This window comes from Mytilus californianus, unplaced genomic scaffold (genome assembly GCF_021869535.1).
Source record: "Mytilus californianus isolate M0D057914Y unplaced genomic scaffold, xbMytCali1.0.p SCAF_4, whole genome shotgun sequence".
Classification (NCBI taxonomy): domain Eukaryota; kingdom Metazoa; phylum Mollusca; class Bivalvia; order Mytilida; family Mytilidae; genus Mytilus; species Mytilus californianus.
Window position 1 is genome coordinate 111,632,992 of NW_026262690.1, and position 19,944 is coordinate 111,652,935.

At 32.2% G+C, this 19,944-nt stretch overlaps 1 protein-coding gene and 1 long non-coding RNA gene across 3 annotated transcripts; both read right to left on the reverse strand.

Annotated features, from left to right (window-relative positions):
* Positions 1-1,058: 1,058 nt before the first annotated feature.
* LOC127739151 (uncharacterized) lies at positions 1,059-4,385 on the reverse strand. Its single transcript, XR_008000306.1, has 2 exons — positions 3,393-4,385; positions 1,059-3,335 (listed from the first exon to the last, which is right to left on the reverse strand). It is a non-coding gene; the product is annotated as an uncharacterized LOC127739151 (long non-coding RNA).
* Positions 4,386-4,402: 17 nt separating this feature from the next.
* LOC127739147 (tight junction-associated protein 1-like) lies at positions 4,403-19,930 on the reverse strand. Of its 2 annotated transcripts, XM_052250741.1 has the most exons (9): positions 19,866-19,930; positions 16,097-16,214; positions 14,999-15,048; positions 14,291-14,455; positions 12,791-12,857; positions 12,125-12,232; positions 8,980-9,063; positions 7,026-7,361; positions 4,403-6,551 (listed from the first exon to the last, which is right to left on the reverse strand). In XM_052250741.1, the coding sequence occupies exons 2-9, from the start codon at positions 16,172-16,174 to the stop codon at positions 6,540-6,542; spliced, it is 900 nt and encodes a 299-aa protein (XP_052106701.1). In that variant the 5' UTR covers positions 16,175-16,214; positions 19,866-19,930; the 3' UTR covers positions 4,403-6,539. The 2 variants fall into 2 exon arrangements, with proteins under 2 accessions (XP_052106701.1, XP_052106700.1); XM_052250740.1 differs by having other exon boundaries at positions 4,403-7,361.
* Positions 19,931-19,944: the final 14 nt, after the last annotated feature.

Here is a 19,944-nt window from a genome sequence, read left to right on the forward strand (position 1 = left end):
TCTGACCCACTCACTAAAGAACAGATTGCTATAGGCCTTCTGCTGATTAATCAGTGGGCCCTTATGTAATTTCATAAACAACATGTAATTTTTAATAATTAGGGCCCCACCGAATGGCGGACGCCCTACAGTGATCAGTCTGTCCGTCCGTCCTTAACAAATTGTGTCCGCTCTATATCTAGAGAACCATTATGATTTCAAAGTTTAAACTTGACATGTATATTAACCAACACCAGAGGGTGTGTCATAATGTATGTACAACTTCCTAGGTCAAAGGTCAAGGTAAAAAACTTTGGTTTTAGTTGACAATCCCATGTCCTATGGTAAAGATCGTGTCCGCTCTATATCTTGAGAACCGTTATGATTTCAAAGTTTATACTTGACATGTATATAAACCAACACCAGAGGGTGTGTCATAATGTATGTACAACTTCCTAGGTCAAAGGTCAAGGTCAAACACTTTGGTTTTAGTTGACAACCCCATGTCTATGGTAAAGATCGTGTCCACTCTATATCTTGAGAACCGTTATGATTTCAATGTTTATACTTGACATGTATATAAACCAACACCAGAGGTTGTGTCATAATTTATGTTCAACTTCCTAGATCAAAGGTCAAGGTCAAACACTTCGGTTTCAGTTGACAACCCCATGTCCAATGATAAAGATACAAATTTTTTACCACACATTATTCACAGCGGGGCCCACAGAGATGGCTCCCATCTCAATGATATCTAGTTGCTCCAACGAATACTCTATATGTGAAAAGCAGCTGTAAAAGAATTGTTAAAATCACAACATATTAATTTTAATTGCATGACAATTAACATTGCTGTGAATTCAGAAATTCGTGCGAGGTTTTTATTAATGCGAATAATGCGACTACTTGAGTATTGCAATAATAAGAATTCACATTCTGTTATCAAATACTTATATCTGTATGTAGCTTTTCCTCAAATCGCTAAAATCAAACTTGCATTTTTGTTTAATTTTCAAAAAATCGCAATAATAAATGCATGCAATAATTTCTGAATTTACAGTATAAGGACAATAAACAAATTAAATGTATCTTCTTTATTGGGACATATTAGATTCAAAACTGACATATCCATTATTGTTCTGTCCATAATTCAATTCATACAAATGATAAATGTGACATACAATGAGTACGAATTACAAATAATACCTTTATTATCAATTCTAAACCTTTTAATAACTACGTCAACCTGTATCAGTCACTATAAGGAAAACTGTTAATCTTGATCTAGGACAAGGTTAAAATATTTTGTCCAAACAGGCTTGTAATATGCAGATCAAAGATTGATTGAGTGAATATTGATTGTTTTTATGGAAAATGGCTATATTGTGGTGGCAGATCAAAGAAAAATAATGGTAGTCATCTTGGACTTCAGACAGAATCATGGTTCATATACAACCAAGATTTTATGGTAATATAAGTCAATAGTTAGTTAAATATTCAAAAACCTTAAGCCATTTCACCATTATCATCTTAACAGCTGTGATGGGAAAAAGATCAATTGGTATTTTTGTTATTGTTTGGTTTATATACCAATGGATATTAATAGATGGACCCATGTTCTTTTAAAATAAAATTCAGAAACAAATTAACTAACGTCCTGGTAAATGATTTTGTGCCGGCTCAGTGTCTTTGTAAATGATGCATGGAACTATCAGATTGTTTGAGATATTGGTGTTTTATATTGCAATACATTTTCTGAATTTGTCCATCAATGCATAATAAGACTAGTGCTTCAGATAAGAAAAATTTTAAAAGCTTCCGACAGACAATGATGGGTACCAAGAAATGGCTAAAGCTCAGTTGGCCGATATTGTATGTGTCATAAGTCATCTTAAAATAAATTGACAATTATTGCACTTGTGTGAGGAGTTCAAACTATTGGCTATTGCATTTCAGAGTATTCATAAAAGTAAATTTATAAAATTCATGTCAATAATATATAAGCGGGAAAAAAATACAATGCCACAAATAATACAATTCCCTTCCAAAATTTTAAATGAAAATTGATTACATGGAGAAGAAAATACAAATAACAACACTTTTTGTCAAAAGTCGTAAAGGACTTTTCTTCAGTTTATGTGGAACATTTATAACAAACAAAAGGGCCAACCACTCTTTTTCCATATAAAACTGATGATAAAAAGTTAGTACATTGCAGTGTACAGGTAACCTTTGATTAATTTTAATCGTAAAATTCTTTGTGAAAAGAGCACTAGTTTGTGAAATATTAAAATATGCATTCATTTTGCTCTCTGAAAAGTATTTCACCAAAAAAGTTAATCTGGGGGGAAAATCTAAAACAAGAAGCAAAACGAAAATCCTGTAACACACAATTTTAATAAAACACCTATTGTGCTGAGTCCTTGAAAATGTGAGAAATTAACCAGTTATACAGTTGCTTTCCTTCACATTACAAAAACTATTCTTAAATTCAAAACAACAGCAAATCTGACAGCAACAAAAAAATAGTGTTATGGATAACTGAAATGTAACAGAAATATTAATCTCAATAATTCAGCCATTACATTCCATGAACTACAATCAGATGCAGAATTATTCAAACAAAATGTGAATCAATACATTCAAACAAAATGTGAATCAATATATTCAAACAAAATGTGAATCAATACATTCAAACAACATGTGAATCAATACATTCAAACAACAAGTGAATCAATACAACAGAGAAAACTAACAGCCTGAATTAAGTTAATGACATAAAATGAATACAGTTATGACAGATGGAAACCAACAACCACTGAATGACAGGCATATAAATCATGAGGCAGGATTAAAAAATTTTGTGAGCACTCAAGCCTCCCACTTCCTTCGGACAGTAGTGTAACAATACTAGCACATCATTCATGTATTTATCACTGCAAATACACTGATTTTTCCCAGGTACTTTTTGTGTTGAACCCGTTCCAACCAAATTTTGTGCCTTTTTATTTTTTGTGATTTGCTAACTTTATTCATGTATTCAAATAAAAAAAAATTAAAAATTTCAAATTTTTGAAATTATTTATTTTATACTTGCAAAAGTCAAGGAAAATAAATCGCCCCTGAAAATAAGTTTATAGTATACTAAGGATGCTCTCTCTTCTTTCAAACTAACAAGCATTTTAAAAGACTGTTATAAAATTGATAGTATGTAAATAAAGGAACTTAAAAAATAGAAAAAATGACAAGTTTGTGTCCTTGTTTTTGAGATATAATAAATTGAAAATTTGGCGCGAAATGATTCTCTCTAGATTTTACATACATTTAACATTGGCACCTTGTTTCTTTAAAAAAAACTATCTAATAGATTTTACATACATTTAACATTGGCACCTTGTTTCTTTAAAAAAAACTATCTAAAAATAACAAGGATTTTATAAGATTTTCATAATTGTTTTTTAAACATTATCTAATAAAATTATGAAAAGAAAAGAAGGGTTACCGGGCAAAATTTTTATTGACACTACATGGATAAAACCAAGGATTTGTATAACAATATAGTACTATACAAATCCTTGATAAAACCAGAGGATTCCAAATGTCTGACAAAAAGTCAAAAACAAGAGAAGCGAACATACTTAAAACAATACATAATACTGTATTGTGTACTAGACATTTATATTAAAAACAAGGACATTGTACTCATATTTTCTACCTAAATCTATATTGATGTCAGTCCAGTATATTTGACATACAATTCATACACAGCCAATTATACACTATGATATATATACTTTTCAAATTATAAACATTAAAAATATTTTTTGGCACAAAACTGACAAAAGTATTTGAATATTATGCGTTAAAATATGCATTAAATAAGAATAATTTGATGATAATATATAAACTTAAAATTTAAACTTGCATGTTAACTAGCATCTTCGCTAGCCAAGGGTTACGATCCAGTCCCCTTCTCTCCATGAGGAGGGGACTTGGTTGTAACCCTTGGATAGTGAAGATGCCTCCATGGTTATTTTGTTGAGTTTGAATGGAGCAGCCATGCCTCCTCCTAAACACAATTGAAAGTAGATACACTTCTATAAATTAACATGTAAAAATAGAGAATAATAATGAGTATATCATAACTTACATTAAACTACATACATGTATATTATTTCATAAACAAGTTAAATTTAGCTTTTCATAATTTAAGATCAAACAAATTTAGTTAGATTTCCATTCATCAACATCAATGAACTGAGTACAATTTTATAACATGTGTATATTTTTTTCATATATACTACCTTTTAGAGATTTTCTTTCCCCTCATTATGGAAAAATCTTAAGTTAGTAAAAAATTAAGGGCAACAGATAAATTTTCATATTTAATAAAAAGTTTCATTTAGTAGTTTCTAAAAAAAAATTCTAACATTCTTCTTTTTATAGGATTGAATAACAGTGAAGCAGTTTTTCAATCCACTTCAGTTATTTGCCCATGTTAATAAAACATAATTACAAAATTAACCAGAGTAATATGGCAACTATTTGTTGTATCTGAATACCTTTTGACACCAACTTTTGCAAATATTGGCTAACAATACGGTTGGTTTTCCTGTTTGAATGGTTTTTCACTAGTCATTTTTGGGGCCCTTTATAGCTTGCTGTTCGGTGTGAGCCAAGGCTCCGTGTTGAAGGCTGTACTTTGACCTATAATGGTTTACTTTTACAAATTGTGACTTGGATGGAGAGTTGTCTCATTGGCACTCATACCACATCTTCTTATATTTATTTACAAAGCAATTACTAACACAATCCTCAAAAATAGGTGATTTTTTTAAAATCTTTATCTCAGGGCTATTAAATTAAAGTGATTGATTGATTGGTGTAAAATGCCACTTTCAGCACTATTATAAGTTATCTACGTTCATATCCGTAGATATGGATATTTTAACACCCTGAAGTATCAAAGTACACCCTGAGGCGTAGCCGAAGGGTGTACAGGGTACTGAAGGGTGTTAAAATATCCATATCTACGGATATGAACGTAGATAACGAATTTATCCCCGCTCTTAGTCTAAATATAGCGATTTTTAGAGAAATTCGACCACAAAATTAAACGTGAAAGCAACGTTTTTTTCATTTTTTAAATATCTTTTATTGAAATTTAGGAATTTGACATATTTTTAACGGGGTGTAGGGTACTACCTTTGGTAGAACCCTACAGGTAGACAAATATAAGACGTTTTTAAACTAGAGACAGAGAAACTGAAATGGGTCGAATTTGGCGCGCAATGTTGTGAGAGTTACATCATAAACGGTGTGACTACAACGTGAGTCATTTGCATAGCTAGGTCAGTAGTACCATTCATTGACAATGTGGCTGCATAGTGATGCATTTACTAAAATGAGTGCAAATAATCGATATAATAAGATAAAATCGTTAGTGGATTAAATATTTAATTATACAGACATCATGGAAAATCTACAGAATTCGATATTTCATAAGGAACAACCATGGAACTAAGGAAAACGCGCGTGAAATTCCCCGATGTAATGGGTAGCAACGTCCGGGGATATGGGTTAGCAACACCCAGGGGATATGGGTTTTGTAACGACGTGCGTTAACCAATCAGAATCCTAGAAATATACTAAGCCGGGGATAATGGCTATTTCATGGTGATCAATGTTTATTGGTAAAGGAAGCTGTAGTGCCTGTAGAGAACCACAACCTTTGGCAGGAACATTGGCAATCCTAGTTAATTAAGATTAGAGTCAAACGCACTTGTCATGTGTGGGATTCAAACTCACAACCTCAGTGTTGACAGGTTAGTGATACAGAAGTTCAACTAATAAGACCACTCAGGCACATTCTTCCTGACATGGCTTAAGAGTAAAACTGGCAAACAAATTTAACCAAACAAAATGCTTCTTGGAACACATATTAGTATACAGAGATCTAAGTCATAATTTCAATGTTTAAACACAACAAGTCAATTCTATAATTTAATTGCCACTGTTCATCACCAAGTTTAATAATCAGCGACCACTCTCGGACTACTAACATGTGTGGGGGGGTGTCTTTCATTTCACATCTTTTTCGCCAATTAAATTTTATTCTTTTTTTTTAAGCACCCCATTCTTCTCTATTCTATATTTTAGCAGCCCATTTTTCCCTATTCATGCTATTCTTTATATTTTAGCACCTCTTTATTCTCTATTCTATATTTTTTTGCCCTTTATTCTACACATTATTCTCTATTCTGTTAACCCTATCTACACCATATAACAACCTGAAGGACAAATTTCATTACTAACGTGATGGATCAGCTTTTTGATACCAAATTTAACTTTAAGAAACACCAAATAACACCATAAACATCAAACAACTATATTCGCATTCTGATGACATGAGAAAAAAAATGGGTATGGTGGCACCGATGACAATATTTCATTTTTTAATGCATCATATACATTTTCTTCTCTTTTTTTCCATACAGTTGTTGCTACATATGCTCACATTGTTCCTGGTGACTTGGCCAATTGCTTGCTACACTGTTCTATCAAGTAACGTCCTTAAAAGAAAATACTATCCAATATAAATAGTTTGTAGTAGGTGTTAAATATTTGCCTATTGATACTATTTAGTGATCTGAAAAAAGTTTAAATCTTTATTTTTTGGTTGTAAGACATATCTGTATTTTATATAGCAAGGTAACTTATATTTTTCAGAAAACTTTAAAGTTTTCATTTAAGATAAGGTATATTTCTGACAATTTCAGAATGTTTCAATTATTTTCAACTTCTGGAACCGTTCAACAACATCAGAAAGAAAAATATCAACTCAAGAGTATTTCTATTTTAGGTGATCCTTCCAGGGTTGAGCGATCTTTGATCAATCTCTATTAATGCAGTGTTCAGTGGAGAAATTCTATAACATGTACACAATCCAAAATACTAAATTACTTGTGTCAAATATCTGTCTCTGTAGAGTTGGCACGTACTCTACCATGAGGTCTATGTACTCGGGAGTTACTATGGTTACTTACTGAGTCACGTGACACATTAACTTGCACCTCTTTATCGTGATATGTGACATCATCATTACATTTGACACACAAGTAAACTCGACGGGGTTTACGACGAGGTTCGTTTGGTGTTAATACTTTGGTAATGAGATTCATTGGTACTGTGCCATTTGGCTCATCCTTTTTCTCGTCCTTAGTAGGATTATTTATAGAATACACCATGGCAGTGGGCGGGAATGTTGGCATAGGAACACGGATTAATTTTGTTGATTCATCTGATTTCGGAGCCTCTTCACAATTCAGTCTTTGTTCTTGTGTCATGTGTTTCTTAACTCTTTCTTGAAATTCTATGGGAAGCTGTGAAAATAAAATAATAATTGCTTCTTTATTAGTCAAGGGTGTAACTTGAATAAGTTATTGGAGAAAAATAACATACATGTGTTATTATGGATACTTTCTCTTAATCTGTAGTAACATATGTTTGTTATCAGTTAAATGTACCATAAAATTTTTTATTTTCAGTGGGCACTTGGGAATTCTTGAAACTTGCGCAGAAACTTAATACATAACCTTGAAAACTAATTTTCCAATTCAATTAATACATTTTTGATCAACCATGGTAAATCAATGAGACAAGCTAGGCTTTTAAGTAATAACTTAGCTGTAATAACAATGCTTAGTTATTACAGGCATTTAACTTATTACATGAGACACTTGGGAATGACTAGGAAGCTTGCGCAGAACCTCATTACATGCTCTTATCATTATTTATTACAATAAATTAAAATACATTGTGATATATGTAGGAGAAAAGGCTTTGAAGAGTTGTAGAGAAGCTGTAATAACACCCTTGAGTTATTACAGGCATACTTTTTCTGTTATAACATGGGTGTGTTATGCATGATTGGCAAACTATGGGCTGTTATATCTTTCTAAAGTTTAATATACATAAAGACAATTATAATATCAAAAGAACTAGTAACAAAATAAAGGATGTATAATGCCCCTTTGAAACATGTAACATACATATGTTATCACAGATGTTTGATTTTTTCGCCCTCAATAACAAATGTATGTTATTTTTCTCTAATAACTTATTTAAGTTAGACCCTTGACTGTTTATTAGGACTATAACAGGAAAAATGTATGGGAGGGTTTGAAGACACTATTAAGTTCCACAACCTGTAAAATTTCAATAAGTACATCCTTATGTAAAAGATGCTCCAAATCCCTACACCAAAATATTATATAACTTTTCCTGGTAAAGCCTTTAAATTAAGACAGGATTTTTTTGTGGTTAGAGAGTTAAGACAAGCATGACTGCAAAGTGTAATACCTTGACTGGACTGAACTGGACTCTCATATGTTTATTATTTTGATGGCATCCACTTAGGCCACACTTAAAAATATTTTGGTTTGCCCAAACCCTACTCGAAGGTAGAGACAGTGGGTAGGTAGGCAGGCATTTTCTTTTTTTTTGGCAAAGAGAAATTGAAGTGTCAATTGTTTATTATATCATGCCTATCTGATTAAAAAAAAAACTTTTTCACATCAGGACAATAAGAGATTTTGAGTAGGCAGCTATTTTCTGGGTAGGTAGGGTTAGGGCAAACAAACATATTCTTTTTTATGGCCTTATGTTTTATTTGTATATTTGTTATCTTCTTGATTAGGGCTGTTCCATTAAAACATACATGGTACCCAGGGAAGGCACTTTTAAAATGGGGTAACCACCTATAGAGGCAAATTAAAATTGTTTGGTGGTAATAAACATTGTGTATAAGTTTCATAACATTTGTTTTAGGCACACTAAAGTTAGAGAACAGAAACTAATTTTCAAAACATATGTACAGACAGACAAGGGTATATTTATATTCATGTAACTTAATATGTTCAAAAACACTGTTTAATATTAAAGCATGTCTACAAAGGAAGCTGAAATATTTTCTGTACATTTGGAGTAAATGCAACTTACCGTATTTAATTTATGAGATATAAAATTTGAGGGTCGACATTGTAACAATTGAACAGCTATATTGCAGTCTGTTCTGTAACGATCCTGAAAAATAAGAATATTGTACTAGTAATAGTTTTAGTCAATAGTCAATTGAAATTAGATTAAAAATTCAAGCTTTGAGTGCTAACAAAATAATGATAAATGACTAACCGTTATTCTTACCACAACTCTTTTATATCAAAATTCTATGACAATAAAATCAATAAATAACACAATTTGTTAAATAATTTGTGACTTATTTGACATATGGTTTATAGAACTTTTAAGATAGTCCCTTTTTAGCTCACCTGGCCCAAAGGGCCAAGTGAGCTTTTCTCATCACTTGGCGTCCGTCGTCGTCCGTCGTCGTTGTTAACTTTTTACATTTTTAACTTCTTCTAGAGAACCACTGAATGGAATGAAACCAAACATGGCATGAATGTTCCTTATGAGGTGCTGACCATGTGTTGTTACTTTGTAGCCAATCCATCATCCAAGATGGCCGCCATCAGGGAACTTAGTTTAACATAGGACCCTATGGGAAATACATACAAATGTCTTCTTATAGAGAACCACTGAATGGAACGAAATCAAACATGGCATGAATGTTCCTTATGAGGTGCTGACCAAGTGTTGTTACTTTGTAGCCGATCCATCATCCAAGATGGCCGCCAGCGGGGGACTTAGTTTAACATAGGACCCTATGGGAAATACATACAAATGTCTTCTTTTAGAGAACCACTGAATGGAATGAAACCAAACATGGCATGAATGTTCCTTATGAGGTGCTAACCAATTGTTGTGATTTGAAGCTAATCCATAATCCAAGATGGCTGCCAGCGGGGGACTTAGTTTAACATAGGACCCTATGGGAAATATTTACAAATGTCTTCTTTTAGAGAACCACTGAAATGGAATGAAACCAAACATGGCATGAATGTTCCTTATAAGGTGCTGACCAAGTGTTGTTACTTTGTAGCCGATCCATCATCCAAGATGGCCGCCTATGGAGGACTAAGTTTAACATAGGACCCTATGGGAAATACATACAAATGTCTTCTTTTAGAGAACCCCAGAATGGAATGAAACCAAACATGGCATGAATGTTCCTTATGAGGTGCTGACCAAGTGTTGTTACTTTGAAGCCGATCCATCATCCAAGATGGCCGCCAGTGGGAGACTTAGTTTAACATAGGACCCTAAGGGAAATACATACAAATGTCTTCTTTTAGAGAACCACTGAATGGAATGAAACCAAACATGGCATGAATGTTCCTTATAAGGTGCTGACCAAGTGTTGTTACTTTGTAGCCGATCCATCATCCAAGATGGCCGCCTATGGAGGACTAAGTTTAACATAGGACCCTATGGGAAATATTTACAAATGTCTTCTTTTAGAGAACCACTTGAATGGAATGAAACCAAACATGGCATGAATGTTCCTTATGAGGTGCTGACCAAGTGTTGTTACTTTGAAGATGATCCATAATCCAAGATGGCTGCCAGTGGAGGACTTAGTTTAACATAGGACCCTATGGGAAATACATACAAATGTCTTCTTTTAGGGAACTTACTAAATGGAATGAAACCAAACATGGCATGCATGTTCCTTTCAAGGTACTGACCAAGTGTTGTTACTTTGAAGCCGATCCATAATCCAAGATGGCCGCCAGTGGGGGACTTAGTTTAACATAGGACCCTAAGGGAAATACATACAAATGTCTTATTTTAGAGAACCACTGAATGGAATGAAACTAAACATGGCATGAATGTTCATTATGAAGTGCTGACCAATTGTTGTTACTTTGAAGCCGATCCATCATCCAAGATGGCCGCCAGCTGGGGACAATGTTTAACAAAGGACCCTATGGACAATACATACAAATGTCTTATTTTAGAGAACCACGTACTGAATATATTGAAACCAAACATGGCATGAATGTTCCTTATGAGGTGCTGACTAAGTGTTGTTACTTTGAAGCTGATCCTTCATCCAAGATGGCCGCCAGCAGGGGGACTTCCTTTAACATAAGATCCTATGGGAAATACATACAAATGCTTCTTCTAGAGGTGCACTGAATGGAATGAAACCAAACATGTCATAAATGTTTCTTATGAGGTGCTGATGAAGTGTTGCTACTTTGTTGCCGATTTACTGTTCAAGATCTAGATGGCCACCAGGATTTTTTATTAAATTACAGGACCAATATTAAACCAAATTTGGCCTTACTCATTATTAGGGTATCTGTTATGATTTTAATCTATTTTTACATGATTTCCAAAACCAAAGTAGAATCAGGTGAGCGACACAGGCTCTTGAGAGCTTCTAGTTTCTAGGTGCTGACGTTGTGTTTCATGTTATTTACTTTACTGTTTTCCCTAAATTTGTCTTTGTATTACTATGTTCCTTTTGGTTGTATTACTCTTGACGTGACACGGTATTTGTGAATTCGGCTATAGAGATTTTGGTTTTGGGTGGTCCTGATGCAGGTGGGTCCAGAGGTATGATTTGGATGCATGAGGTTTTCATTTTGTATACCTTTGTATTTATATTCTACTTGATTTGGAAAGTGTATATGAAATTATGTTTTACTATACTGTATGTACTATCAACTACAATCAGTTTTTTTGTTGGTATCTTTTCAGATTTGTTTGTATGTTTGTTTGAATTCTTTAATGTGTTGTTTTGTAAGTTTGTGTACATGTACAGTATTGACTGTTGGATCCCAATTATTGGGAAAGTATGTGTGAAAATATGACTTCCATGGTAAACTCTTAGTGAAACTTACAATGACCTCCATGGTAAATGCTAGTGAAACTTACAATGACTTTCATGGTAAACTCTAGTGAAACTTATAGACCTCCATGGTAAACCCTTGTGAAACTTACAATGTTTTCCATGGAAAACTATAGTGAAACTTACAATGACCTGCATGGTAAACTCTTGTGAAACTTACAATGACTTCCATGGTAAACTTTAGTGAAACTTACAATGACCTACATGGTAAACTCAAGTGAATCTTACAATGACTTTCGTAAACTCTAGTGAAACATTTAATGACTTCCATGGTAAACTATAGTGAAATTTACAATGGCCTATGTGGTAAACTCTAGTGAAACTTACATTTTCTTCCTCCATGTCTGTTACAGCTAGTCTTGCTTCAACTAACTTAGATGTCACTGAGGACCTTTCTCTCTGTAAACTCATCTTTTCTGATTCAAATCCAGAAACCTTTAAAAAAGACAATTAACATGAATTACCAAACTGTTGTTGGATGTTAACCTACTGATCAATTTGATTTATCATACTTCAAGTTAAAATGTCAGATTTGATTGGTTAATACAAGGGAGATATTCTACTTTATTCCATATTGATAGAAATTTAGTAGGTCTTTCTATATGAATGGGATTACGAATAAATAAGCATATTCACCTGCGGAAAAGTATATACTATATCCACTGGCTTATAATACATTACTTTTCATGGAGACACTTGATCAGTTTTGCATTTTATCAAAAAGGGATGTTTTTTTATGTACATGACTTCATAATTTATTACTTTCAATTTAAAATTGAAAAGACAATAATAAAGAAACATGCAGTATAATAAATTAAATAACACACAGAAGAGGGTGATGGAATAGATTGATCCTTACTCCTCAATAAAACATTGTCAACCTTTGCCTCATGGCCTACAGGCATGGAAAATAACCTGTATAGTTTGTTTCGGGGGCCAGGGGGGAGACCCTTAAAATCAATCTGGTTAAAATAATAATAAAAGAATACTCACAACTTTGAGTAATTTGTCTTCTAGGTTATGATTTACTTTCTGTAATTTCTTGTGACTTTCATACAATCTGCAATAAAATTGTGAAGATTTTTTTTTCTAAACTAAACAGTTGACAGAGTTCCTTCAATTAAAAGTGTCAAATATAAATAATAATTCTACAGCCCGTAATCCAGAGGTTAATTGTCGTTCATTGCTGTCAATCATATTTGTTAATTTGAATATATACAATATCTCCCATATGATCTCTTAATTTGTTTAGTGACCTCTAAGTGTGAGCACTGCACTCTTTGTACAATGTATCAACTTTCATTTCTATCTATAATTTTGAAGGTTGATCTCTGACTCTCATTTTTTCCTAATCCTTAGATGATTTATACTTTCCATGTAGGCTGAATATTTTTTAAAGTCAAGGTATGTGTAGTTGCTTGATTTCAGTTCTTCATTGGTCCAAATTCCATTAGGATGGCAAATTTTCTTGCTCTTCTACAATTTTTTTAATTTTACATAAACAATTGAGAATAAAATGCTTCGAACCCTGAACAGTTGGGGCAAATTTGGACACAATATTCAAGCTTGATACTGTCTGAATTTGGATTGTGATCAAATTTTTGACATAATATAGGTTTCTGACACAAAATAAATGTGGTCAAAGATCTTAAAAATCTATTGCGCAATACTGTGCAATTGAAGATTTCTTCTTGAAACTTTTAAAAAAAATTTGAAAAATTTTGAAAAAAAAAATATGAACCCCTTAAAAAAATTGGAAAAAAATCACCCCCAAACTCAATCCCAGTCTTCCCTTTGTAGTATGGAACCTTGTAGTACAATTTTAGAGAGATTCATACACTTAAACACAAGTTATTGTCTGGAAAAATGCTCGTTTTTGGCCCCTTTTTTGCCCCAAATTCCTGCACGTTTGGGGAAATTATCCCCAAACTCAATCCCAGCCTTCACTTTGTGATATGGAACCTTGTGGTACAATGTCAGAGAGATCCATACACTTACACACAAGTTATTGTCCAGAAACTACAAAAATGCTTGTTTTTGGCCCCTAATTCCTAAACTGTTGGTACCATAACCCCCAAAATCAATCCCAACATTCCTTTTGTGGTATTGAACCTTCTTGTAAAATTTCATAGAGATCCATTCACTTAAACTAAAGTTATTGTCCGGAAACCAAATGTGTCTTCGGAAGACGACGACGACATCATAGCATTATACAAACCCAAAAAAATGTTTGCAGTCGTATAAAAAACTGGACAATGTTTGATTACGTTTCAGAGAAAGAGCATAATCTTTCGCAGATCATTGAAAATGGAAGATAAAAGTTTGCCTACATGTCATCTAAGTTATAAAAGAAACAGATTCCATCAACCTAACTTGCAAATATGTGATAAGATATTTCACAACTTTTGATAGTTTAATCTTAATATCAAACTATCTTGTAAGGAGAAATCTATCGCGCTCGGTACAGTTGTAGAATCTATATATGTATCCTACCTGTCATATCGATCCCTCAGTTTGTTAAGTTCGTCTCTCAGTTTGAGTACTTCACTTTCAGCAGCCATTTTACTATATATTAACTCATGCTCGATCTCTGAGAGTCTATTATTACTCTTTCTTAACTGGCTCTCTAATTCTTCGATCTGCTGGTGCATGTCCAGACTAAAATAAGCACAATGAAAAACATGTTAACAAAATAAATGCTTTAATTTCCTTTTAGAACTTGAAATTTTGTTGACAATTCTATTCAGAAAAGTTAGTTATTAATTGTGAATGTAACTCTGTCAATTGTTGGAAATCTTTAAGAGAAATTGCTATTGTCTCTTTTTTTCATCTTCTCTGTTGCATACATTTATGACTTTTCTAAACTTGAAATGATTTAAAGCGAGGGGCCTTACTAGTACAGTTTAATTTTGTATATTTATACAATAGACAATAGACAATATTTCATTAGCACAAACACAATTATAACAATTGGTAACGACTCAACATGCTCAATTTAGTACATTGTATAGAAATACATAAAATACAAAAATTCAAAATTACAAAAACTAGATAATCAATACTTTCTAAACAGGATATTGATATCTTAATGGTTTTTTAAAACATAATTTCTAACTTTCAACAATTCAGAAATGTAATTTGAACATATTTTTGATATTTTGACTGACCTACTGTTTAACAATAGTTTCTACATTAGATTACCTTGAATTACTTGAAAATCCATTACAACAATCACAAGTGCAACCACATTCCTGAAATACAATGTTTTAACGGTTTAAAATACAATATAAAAACATTTTTCATGCCCTTCTACTTTTGAATCAGAGGCATATCATATAAGGAGATATGGTACAATTCCCAATGAGACAATTATCCCCAGAGACCAAAGGACATGGATATATCATATAAGCAACTATAATTCACCTTACAGCCTTCAACAATGACCAAAAACCATACTATCTAATAAGTCAAATAAGGCCTGGTATGACAAATCTAAGAAATAATGGTTTCATGTCATGCCCTATGCTCATTTTAACAGGTAACTACAATGTAACAAGATGAAGAACTGGTAACTTGCAATTGTACAAAAAGTCTGTACAAATTATCAATTGAAAACATTTCCTTTCTTTTTTTATGTATAAATATATATATGATACCCACAAGGAGGCCAGGAACAGAATGAGGAAGGAGCTAAACCTGCAATGTCGAAAGCTATATTAAATTCATGGAATTTATTTTGCTCACTTAAGTGGTCTTATTTTAGTTCAATTGAACTGAGTTTGTTTGTTTCTTTTTCTTCTGCACATAGTCAATGATAGTGTTGTGTTTCCTTGATGATATACTTTCTTTCACTTTAATCTTTTCCTACTACATCATGGATATAATTATGTTTAACCAAGATAGAATAGAGATTGAGAAGGTATCTATTTTCCAACAAATTGTGTAATTCCCATGTTTTGTTTTTCATTTTTTTTATTTCAAAAATAAATTTGTTGTTCAAGAGACCTGTTTTATGTCTGTTTCTGAAACTTTTCTTTTTTAAGGACCATTTTGACAATTTTGCTACAATCAAACAAACATATATATAATACACTGAACTGTAAAGATACAAAATTCTTAGTTTCACAGACTCATATATGTTCATCTCATGGTATAATAGTACAATCATTCATGTGTCCATGGGTACACTTGATTAAAATAACATATTCACAAAATCACTATATAAATTTTTTTAAATAAAAATTAAAAGCAAAGAAACACAGCACTTTTATTGCTGCTATTCATGTTAATTATACTTACTTTACATGCTCTTGACATTTCCGGCGGCAGATTAAGACTACTAAGTATTAAATCAGCTGATTGTTCTCTTCTATGCATTTTTTTAACCTTTACTTGAAATCTCAATGACTACTCAGATCTGTCAAAATAAATACTGTAAAAATATCTTTCTCCATTGCATAATAATTTTTAACTATTTTCACAGTTCCAATATTGATGATTGAAAAAAAAAATAGAATACAATGTAAATTATATCATAATCATGATTATCATGATTATACACCATTAACTTCACATTAGAGTCTGAGTGTATAAACATGATAAACTGTTAATAAATCTTAAATCTGATAAAGCTACTGATACAGATTCAAGTCCAACTTTAATACTGAAGGCCGCAGAATGTCCTTGGTAATAAAAAAAAACAAGGATATGTTATTTCTTTAATTTTGAAAAAAAAGTAAGACTATTATACATAAAAAACAGACTTCACAGGTAACACCTGCCCCATATTTACAAAAATCCATGAAAACGACTTCACCAAGTATGCCCAGACTGGTTGTATGACCAAAACAACTATGGAGGAAGTAGTAATGCCGGCCGAAACTTCTTGCATTTATTTTTTCAGCACTGGCTACGACTACGTTGAAACGTAACAATAACAAACAAGTTATTGTTACGTTGGACACTAATTGCTAGAATGCTAGGTTGGGTTAGGAACAGATTAATTACGAACATAACAATTATATTTGTGTCTACGGTTACATTGGGTTATTGTTACATTAGATTTATTAAACTTTTAACAGACTTTAGTTTTGCTGCTGAATTCTCCGATATGTTTGAAATTAATAATAATGATATTAATTATTATTCTATTATTATTATTATTATTATTATTATTATTATTATTATTATTATTCGTATATGTATGAGAAAGATAATACTACAGTTTTATATAATAGAAGTGCCAAAGATGAAGAATATAGTTCAGTGTTTCGATGTTTAGAAGAAAAGTGTTCGCTTCTAGGTTTTTTTCTACACTCTTACCCTTTTTTAACACCCTCATTACTGTCATTAAACTTTGAACAATAGACGAACTTATTCCTATAAACAAATTTTCTTTGGTTGAAAAATTAAAATTTTTTGATGCATTTCAATCAAAACTAAAAAAATATCAAGATTCAAATTTTATACAGTTATATAAAGGACGGAAATGAAATGATATAAGAAGACAACATAAAACAACATCACATGTTTCCAACAAAAATTTTGGATGAAAATATAACTATTTCAAGAATAAAACATTTAATTTCACCTGAAGCATGGTAGGCAGCTGACTATGCGGTATGGGTTTTGCTCATTGTTGAAGGGCGTATGGTGACCTATAGTTGTAAACTTCTATGTCATTTGGTCTCTTGTGGAGAATTATCTTATTGGCAATCCTACCACATCTTATTATTTATATATTGAAAGCTGGTATAACTTCAAAAAGGAAAATTTCAGAGTGGAACTGTTTATAGTTTTCAAAACCGACGTGCACATTGCAGCACCACTCATTTGTGATGGCTGACTACAGAGGTTCCACCAAAATTGTGTTGGACTAAAACATGCACCAAAAAGGACATGCTAGATGTGCAGAAGCTGCCATTGTTAATAAAATAAGAGATGCGTTGGATAGAAATCGACCTTATGCAAATGAATATCAATACATCTGTTTATTTATTTCAGGTTGAAAATATCTCTATGCAAAGTCTGTAACTGTTCCAAAACTGAGTTTATATAGGAACCCTACAAAACAGACCAAAATTTATCTTTTATATCTTATTTGAATGTTCAAAAATCAATAAAAGTCTTATACATGCACATGTATACATGCACTTGCATAAGGTCGATTTCTATCTGACACAGCTCATATATTATCTGTATGCAATATTGTATCATTGCTTAAATTAGGAATTAAAGTTTTTATGTTGGATTTTAATATAAAATGTATTACATACATATGGGACATCCTATATTACTATTCCCAGCATATAATGGCATACATTAAAAAGCATTAACGTAACAATAACCATAACACAACATAACCTTAGACAAAAATATTATTGTTACGTTGTAATTAATCGGTTCCTAACCCAACCTAGCATTCCGGTAATTAGTGTCCAACGTACAATAACTTTTTTGTTTAATTGTAAGGTTTTCAAAGTAATCGTAGCCAGTGCATATTTTTTTAGCATGGCTGATGGTAGCTAGCAGAAAGTTTTTATTTCTTAGGCCATATGTGTTTCCTGGGACTATTATACTCACTGTACATGCTGTAAGTATAATAGTTCCAAGTGTTTCCAAATATTTCACACAAAACTAACTGACCAAATAAATTCATTTCAGAGTTTTTTTTTCAATTTGTTTCCTTATCTGGGATTAAAGAACAAGAAGAATGTGAAAAAGGAAAGGGATATAAAATTTGAAGAAGGATAAATAATTTGGTTGTAACTGTAAATCCTAAACTTTTGGCATAGTTGGTGTTTATTGCGAGTTTTTTTCATAATTGTAATCTAGTTTCACTGCTCCATTTTAGGATCTCCTGTAGTTGATCACAATACTGCCTTACTGGTTTAAAAATGTTGTGCTGCCATGGAATAGAAGTTCCTTCATAACATAACTTCCCAATGGAAACAATATATTCTGGAATATTATTTCCACTGGAATAAATATTACAGTAAATGTTCCTAACGGAATAAATAGTATAGAATATATGTTCCAACAGGAACAGTTTATAACAAAGTTTCCATTGGAACTTCTGTTAGGCGGAACAAATATATGTTGACACCGCCAATAATATTCATGTGATATTGTACTTTAAAAAAAAAAAAAAAAAACAATACTGGTACATTACTGTTGTTCCAGTATTGTAGTTGTACTGTAGACAATACTTTAAGGTGTATGCTATGTCCAAGTTCAAGTTGTTTTTAAGTGTATTTTCAGCAACTTTTTCATTATGTTCGTGATGTTTCAGATAGAAAATTTGGTTCTTTTTTTTAAAGGAATTTAAGGTAGATAGGGTGTCTTCCTCCATCTTGGATTTGTAATACCTGAAAACAATCGGTCTAGATCTTGAATAGAATGTGCAAATTTTGAGAGTAGTAGGTAATTCATATGTAAGAATTTTCATTTCAATATAGAAAATGGCATGTTTTATCATATTTATGGTTGTATTTTACAAAAAAACAGAAAACTTTTGTTTGATTCAATTTTTTCCAACTTTGCCACATAAGGGGAGGCAACTCAAATGTAAGGGCAGATAATTCAGATAAAGATACTTTTACAATAGAATGTGTTAGGAATTTACCTATTTTATTATGTAGCAAGAAAACGAGTCCGGTGACCCCATTTTTTCTTTTTCTTATCTGAAAGCATTATATTAAAGCTATCTTCTCATATTTTATCTGAAAATTCTATGGTGCAGTTTTCGTTTTATGGCAGAAAATTGGGTTTTCCATGCATAATCTATACAAAATCTGTTGATTTTGAACAACCTGTAGCGTGAAAATAAGCCCCGTGACCCATTCTTTTTATCATTTTTTTTTAAAAAGCTTGATATAAACTACATTTTGGCAAATTATTAAAAAATTCTATGGATTATAATTTAGACACCCCATCTACCTTAAATACAGAAAGTAGTATACCAGGATTGCGATCACCAACTACAGGAGATCCTGATTGGATTTTACAGTCGCCAGATATTAACAGCAAAAAGCAACAAAGTCAATCATAATTACATAATGTTATTTACCAAATCTGACAGATGCCACGAACATCATCATAAATAAGTTTATTCCCCTTGGATCCACACTGCATTTCCGCTTTGTTTC

What these genes read in the sequence shown, in the direction of transcription:
- LOC127739147 (XM_052250740.1), bottom strand. Translation starts at nt 16,174, where the DNA reads ATGCATAGAAGAGAACAATCAGCTGATTTAATACTTAGTAGTCTTAAT. An exon ending in AAATGTCAAGAGCATGTAAA is followed by an intron (nt 15,049 to 16,096) that starts GTAAGTATAATT and finishes ATTGTATTTCAG; the next exon opens with GAATGTGGTTGCACTTGTGA. An exon ending in CAGACATGGAGGAAGAAAAT is followed by an intron (nt 9,064 to 12,124) that starts GTAAGTTTCACT and finishes CTTATTTTTCAG; the next exon opens with GATCGTTACAGAACAGACTG.